This window comes from Alosa sapidissima, chromosome 15, assembly GCF_018492685.1.
Source record: "Alosa sapidissima isolate fAloSap1 chromosome 15, fAloSap1.pri, whole genome shotgun sequence".
Taxonomy (NCBI): Eukaryota; Metazoa; Chordata; class Actinopteri; order Clupeiformes; family Clupeidae; genus Alosa; species Alosa sapidissima.
Window position 1 is genome coordinate 6,616,904 of NC_055971.1, and position 7,286 is coordinate 6,624,189.

General features: G+C 45.3%; 1 protein-coding gene across 4 annotated transcripts in view; it reads left to right on the forward strand.

The window, feature by feature from the left end:
• The window catches only part of lekr1 (leucine, glutamate and lysine rich 1), an 80,583-nt gene that overhangs the window by 38,824 nt on the left and 34,473 nt on the right, over window positions 1-7,286 (forward strand). For all 4 annotated transcript variants that reach the window (XM_042064306.1, XM_042064307.1, XM_042064308.1 and 1 more), the window contains one exon: window positions 4,238-4,423. In XM_042064306.1, coding sequence (XP_041920240.1) covers window positions 4,238-4,423 — 186 coding nt within the window. The remainder of the gene's footprint in view (window positions 1-4,237; window positions 4,424-7,286) is intronic.

Below are 7,286 nucleotides of genomic sequence, written 5' to 3' on the forward strand. Positions count from 1 at the left end.
TAGTGAAGATGGTATCATAGTAACATGGTTGCAGTGGAAATAGAAGGGAATATATTTTTAGCGCTGGAACAAAATCTCCCAGTGCATTTATCACAGAGGGCAGCCTGTTCCCCCCAACGCTGAGATAATTGCTATGTAATGATAAGGAGGCGATATGATTACTCTACTCTAATGGACCTCAGAGAGGACTCTCTGGGTTCTGTCTCTAGTCAGTGTGTGTGTGTGTGTGTGTGTGTGTGTGTGTGTGTGTCAGGATGTTTGTCTTCATGCGTGTGCATCTTGCTGATGTCAGCAAGTGTGTTAGTGAAACATGCAATCTCTACAAACATTTTTGAGAGCTGAGTTTTGACGTAGTCAGACATCCATAAAACTATTTGATCATTTACCGTAGACTGTTCTTTGACCGCTGTTATCATTAAGTACATTGTGATGAAGTGATATTAAGGAACATTATCTATGGTAACTGATCCATAATGTTCCATAATCCATAGTGTTACAGTTTTTCACAATTGCTAAAACTTATTTGTTTTAAACCTTCCACTGTAAACACAAACCCCAAATCTCAAACTACATTCACAAAACCTGTGACAACCTTTGCAAATCATTCACAAAGCAGTCAAAATTAAAACACTTCTGAGCAGTCATTACACACACAACACAGTTTTCAGGGCAGCCCAAATTGCTCCAGGAGAAAGTTTCATTGTTTGCAATACAGTAAATGCATTTTGCATCTAAAACACAAAACAAAACAAAGCAAAACGATTTCAGAAATAAAAAAAAGTTAAAATAAAGCATTGAGAATGGGGGTGAATTTTGAGAAAAGGGTGGACGGTATCAAAAAATGTGTTTTAGCAATTGTGAAAAACTATATACCACAAAAGACAGGGATTTCAATACTGTTAATGAGAAGTACATTGCAGTCTACAGCCTGCATTGAACTGTGAACGTTGTTGATATGAAGTCCATTGTTGATATGAACTTGCACTGTTCAGCTGACTTGTCTTTTGAATGTTATGAACTCAGTGGTAATTGGCTGTGTGATGCCCAACCCTTCTCAGGTGACATGGCTCACCTCAGTCTCACCCTTACGAGGTGTGGCTCTTTGGAGGTATATATATTAAAAAAAAGCTTGTGGTTGATCCACCTCTTCTCTGAAGACTGCACACTCCTCTTGGCTGCCAAATTCCTCTCTGAGTGTGTGTGTGTGTGGGTGTGTGTATGTGTGTGTGTGTGGGTCTGTCTGTGTGTGTGTGTGTGTGTGTGTGTGTGTGTGTGTGTGTGTGTGTGTGTGTGTGTGGGTCTGTCTGTGTGTGTGTGTGTGTGGGTCTGTCTGTGTGTGTGTGTGTGTGTGTGTGTGTGTGTGTGTGTGTGTGTGTGTGTGTGGGTCTGTGTGTGTGTGTGTGTGTGTGTGTGTGTGTGTGTGTGTGTGTGTGTGGTCTGTCTGTGTGTGTGTGTGTGTGTGTGTGTGTGTGTGTGTGTGTGTGTGTGTGTGTGTGTGTGTGTGTGTGTGTGTGTAGCTCCTGCGTCATGCAGAGTTGAGCAAGTGCACGGGGCAGGGAGGGCTGCTCAGACAGTGCGCAGGTATGTTTACTGTAGCTCTGCTGAGCTGACGCTTACGCCTCTACTTCTCACTCGGCATCTGGTCACGTGGGCTCGTCATGTGTCAGCCATGGTGGAAGATACTACTTCCAGAGACAGAGAGAGAGAGAGAGAGAGAGAGAAAGAGAGAGTGAGAGAAATAGAGAGATAAAGAGAGAGAGAGAGAGAGAGAAAGAGAGAGGCAGAGAGAGAGAGAAATAGAGAGAGAGAAAGAGAGGCAGAGAGAGAGAGAAAGAGAAAGAGAGAGAGAGAGAGAGGCATAGAGAGAGAGAAAAAGAAAGAGAGAGAGACAGAGATAGAGAGGGGAAAAGAAAAAGAAATAGAGAGAAACAGAAAGAGAGAGAGAGAGATGGCCTGCCCTTTACTCTCACCTGTGTGTGACTGTGTGCAGGTGAAGGCCAAACTGATATGGGTGTGGGTGTGTAATTATGTGCTGTTACCTGTCTGGCAGCTTTCTGTGGTTACACTGAAGAAGAGATAGAGAGAGAAAGAGAGAGAGAGAGTGGGGGAGGAAAAGAAGAGAAGACAGAGAGATATTATTAAGGGGTCATTCCACGTCAATTCAACCAGGGCCCACGCACTTAGGTCTCAAGAAATTCTGAAAAAATTACTAGATGTACCTATGTTACCCAGGAGACACACTGTAAAATTACTCTTATGTAAGATCAATACTTTCCAAGATACAGCCAGTTTTACAGGGGGAGGGGGGGTGTCGATTTTGTTCGGCCTCTTTTTTTTGTCAAAGTTCACAAGCCCACAGCGCAAGAACTAAACCATGTAGGAGGCTCAAATTTTGCATGCTGGTACATAAATTGGAATAGTATGTAGCAAAATCATCACGTTTGGTCTGGATAATCCTGCATGGCCATAGCTGTCCCTCAAAGTTGATAAACATTTTATTGGAGTTTTTGGCTGGGCTCTTTTTAAGCCTTCAGAAGACATATTTGTACTCAACATAGGCTCTTGATTTATTTTCCTTACTGAGATAAGTAGAAACACTCTCACAAAAAACAATGTACAGAAAATAAATTCCTTCAGGGTCTGAACAGCAGACTTTACAAGTCTAAAAAATCATTTTGGTTCTCATTTTCAGAGCACCCAAACACCTTGTGGGAATATACAAAGATTTTTTAAATATTTTTTTCTTTATTCTCCATGATCTTTTCTTTTTTAAAACACCAATTTGACTTGTCTTATGCAAATCTTTCTTTTTCACTTTCCACCCTGAACATGGGCAAAATGCACCATTGACATCAATATGTTTTGTATACAGTAAAACTGGCTGTATCTTGGAAAGTATTGATCTTACATAAGAGTAATTTTACAGTGTGTCTCCTGGGTAACATAGGTACACCTGGTAATTTTTCAGAATTTTTTGAGACCTAAGTGCGTGGGCCCTAGTTGAACTGACGTGGAATTTTTTCCTAAGGGAAAAAAGTCAGCGTAAGAGGCAAAGCAAGCATTGTGTTCTGGTTCTAGCAGTAGTTCTGGTTCTGACAGTAGTTGTGCCTAGTCCCAGCTCCGGTTGGGGTGAGTGTTGGGGGCAGGCTGGGGAGGGCTGGGCAGTGGTGAGAGCGAGCGGTGCGGCGCGGCACTGCGCTGTGGTGGGGCTGCCTTAGGGACCGGAGCAGCTGCTCCTCGCACATTAATTATGATCTCATGGAGCTGCTGAGAGACAAGCCCAGACCACTCCAGCTCACCGGAGCACGCCACTGTACCCAGATCAGCCAGGGCGCCCCGCCAGGCAAACACCTCCACCCCACTGGACCAGACACGACTCTGCTCGGGTCGCACTTCTGAATCACGACTCATGATCTCAGTTACATAAACTACTCAGCAATAGTGCCGTCTGCTGCTGGTTATGGTCCCCAGATACTGATCTGTGTCACGGTGACTAATAGAGAGGAAGTGTAGGAAAGCTCCTCCACACACACTAAAACACACAAATGGCCACTATGTGTCTAAAGGTGAGTAGTACATGCATTGGTTGTCGTCAAGTCAACTCCATGAGGTGAACAGCAGTGTCATCTGTGCCAGGGTAGATAGAGGGAAGGAGAGAGAGAGAAAGAAGGAAAGAAAGAAAAGAAAGAGAGAATGCATGGGAAGAGAGCCGACTGGGAGAGCTGGCAGTCTGGGGGAGACCTCGTCTTGAACCAACGCTGTCAGTCATCAACCCTGCCGTCTCTTTTGTCTCTCTCCGCTGCTTTTGTTTAGCCGTTTGATTAGCAAATAGTGTTGACGTGAAGAGCTGTGCCAGCGGCGATACTAAAGCGCTTGGGCATTTTCTCACACTGGAGCAGTGTCCTTACTCATTATCAAACAAGTCACTACTGAAGTCAAGCACACAGTTGGATTGTTCAACTCCCAATGATTCATCAATATTTTCATATTAGCTGTCAACCCTTATTTTAGTATATGTCTTTATACATGTATAATATTGAATACGATCAACTATACAGTATAAATATATCACGCACATATCAATAAGCCATACATTAAACTCATATATCCCATAGAATTGTATGTCTATGCTCAATAATGAAAAGAGCCTTGTTGTACTGTATGTGACGCCATTGTTCTCAGAGAGAGTATATCCTCATTTTGTGTGTTTGTTGTTGCTATTGTTGTGTCTCCCCAGACCTGTTGAAACTCCAGCAGGTGGTTGGCAGTAAGCAGGAAGAGCTTGGTAGGCTGCAGGGGGAGGTGCTTGAGCTGGAGGCGTGTCTGTCATCGTCACGGCAGCAAGTGAGGAGCCTCCAAGAGTTGAGTGACAGGCAGCAGGCGGAGCTCCGCCTGGCTCAGGAGGCCCACATACACGTGCAGCGTATGTAGCACACCAGCACCGACCCGCATCCCAACACCAACACACACACACACACACACACCGCTCACACACACACACTGGCCAGCTTAGTCAGCACATAGTCATTTGAACTCCTTACAGGAAATTCATGTGACTTTTTTGGATATTGGATATGGCACATACTTGCCATGTACTGTACATAGCAATACTGCGTAAGCAATTTAGAAAGACATGGCTAGCTCCTGTTAGACGTATGCCCTGTTTGAACCTGCAAATGCATTTAAACAAACAAACACACGCTTTGAATCAGGCAACGGCAGGAAAATGTGTGTGATACTTTTACACTTTGCTTGTTTTTTGGTCTAGCCTGAGGTGGAAGCTGCCTTCAGTGTGAGAAGCGCATGAGTGTGTGTGTGTGTGTGTGTGTGTGTGTGTGTGTGTGAGTGTGTGTGTGTGAGTGTGTGTGTAAGGCTGTTGTTCACCATTGGCCGGGCTCTGTCCATAACCTTTTGGTCCCACCACAGTTTTCACTGGGATTATAGCCCTCTGGAAGCCCTCTTCGCGAGATGAATTGGTGGGGTCAAGCGTTTGTTTGAAATGTAGTTACAACAGGGACTGCTGTGCTACAGTTAGACAACGCTAAACAAACAATAGCAGCAGAAATGCCAGAAAACATCATAGAGTTGTAGTGCCAGTGGAGTTTGGAAAAGGGTTTACCCCATTCCTGGCTAAGCAGGGAGCCTAGCAATCCCTCAGTGGTCAACAATGTCCATTCGTTATAGGCTGGTCCATTGGTTTCCAAATTAACCTAAAGTCCACACTTATTAGGCTACGACAACTGGAAACAATTCCCAGGGCAGTGTGGTCTGACCCTGCTCACGGAGTGGACTGGGGCCTGGTCACCATGCCCACATGGGCACATATCTCTGTGACAGCTCCACGTGAGTGGATAAGACACTGGCCATTTCTCAAAACCCCACTCCAACAAGAATGCATTCTGGGACGGTGGTCATGTCATGTGCTCTCCCAAATCTCAAGTATGTCAATACAAACATGCCGGAACATTCCTGAGCGAGGAAAAAAAAAAAAAAAAACGCTCACAGACTTGAACTGTTTGTGCTCAGAATGCATATGTGTGGCGGGAGAAATGGCCACACTGTCCACAATGTCTGTCGTCCCCCGCTGTTTCTGAGCAGCTGATGTCTGAGCAGCGTCTGTTGTGGGGAGACATGTACAGGGTGTGCATGTGTATGTGTGTACAGTAAATATAAGTGTATGTGTGTGTGTACAGTAGACGTGTTTGTGTGTTTGTGTGTGTGTGTGTGTGTATGTATGTGAAGATGTGTAGATGTGTGTGTGTGTGTGTGTGTGTTTGTGTGTGAGAACAGTAGATGTGTGTGTGTGTGTATGTATAAGTGTGTGTGTGTGTGTGTGTGTGTGTGTGTGTGTGTGTGTGTGTGTGTGTGTGTGAGCGTATGCGCGTGTGAAGTTTAGTAGACTGGCGTGTGTTTGGCTTTTTGCTTGCGACTCCTCTGGGCGCTGTGTACAGTGTGGAGTGCCGTGTGGAGACTGGGATGGTGTGAATGTTTTGCTTTGAAATGTCACAGGGCGGCCCTGGGAAACGCTCCTCGCATGAGTCAAGGGCCCAGTGTGAGCCTGTCCTGACACCACACTGAGACAGCACACACACACACACACACACACACACACACACACACACCGCACACACATGCACACACACACACACACACACACACACACACACACACACACACATTCACCATTGCTGCTGCCAGTGGACTCACAGATTTAGATTGGCATACAGACTTGGCATACAGGCATATGGGTAAGCACGTGCACTCGCACACACACACACACACACACACACACACACACACACACACACACACACACACACACACACACACACATGTATTTTAAACATGCTTACTTACACAACACCTATGCCCCCCTCTCTATGCTGGGTGGTTCTTTACACCTCTCTGACACGGTGTCATCAGGTCTCCAGGAATAGCACAAAGGCTGAAACTTAATATCCTCCTATAACGTACACTTGCATAAGGGAGTGAGAATGTGTGGGACTCTGTTTGCATGTGTGTTTGTGTCTGTGTGTGTGTGTGTGCGCGCGTGTGTTTGTGGGAAGGTGTTTGACAGGTGTGTAATAACAGTGTTGCACAGTCTATGTGTGAATCTGTGTGTGAACTTTCATTTGGTGTGTGTGTGTGTGTGTGTCTGTGTGTGTGTGTGTGTGTCTTTGCCTGTGTGTGTGTGTGTGTGTGTGTGTGTGGGTGGGTGTGTGTGTGTGTGTCAGAGTGAGCAAAAGCGGGACAGGTATGCAAGGTGAACCATCTCACACATTCTCGTCTGCTTCCCTGCACTGTCTTTATCATCTAGTTGAAATTCTTGCCACACAGTAAACACTTGTGAAATGTTTCTCTTGTCAGCAAGCCAAGAAAGACGACCTTTTCTGAGCTGCCTTTCAGAAGCAGCTTCTGTGACCTCACGTCTCTGTGTTTATGTGTGTGTGTGTGTGTGTGTGTGTGTGTGTGTGTGTGTGTGTGTGTGAAAGGGAGTGCAGTGGGGAGTGGAGGAAGAGGGGGAAAGAAAGTTTGGAAAATCACTACTGCCATGATGACCTGGCTGCTTTGTCAGACTGCACATTCATTGTGCAGGTCGGGGCTTGCTGTTATTGCATAAACTCAGTGCCAAGCAGCTCTCCTGTTTATGGAGCCCGGGAGCTGTCACTGCAACATTATTTTTTCTTTATATCGAAAGAACGTTTTGTTAAAACATGCGCTCATTTTATTAAAATGTGCTCTAATTTGACTTAATCATGTGCTCGTTTTAATTAGATCATGCGCTC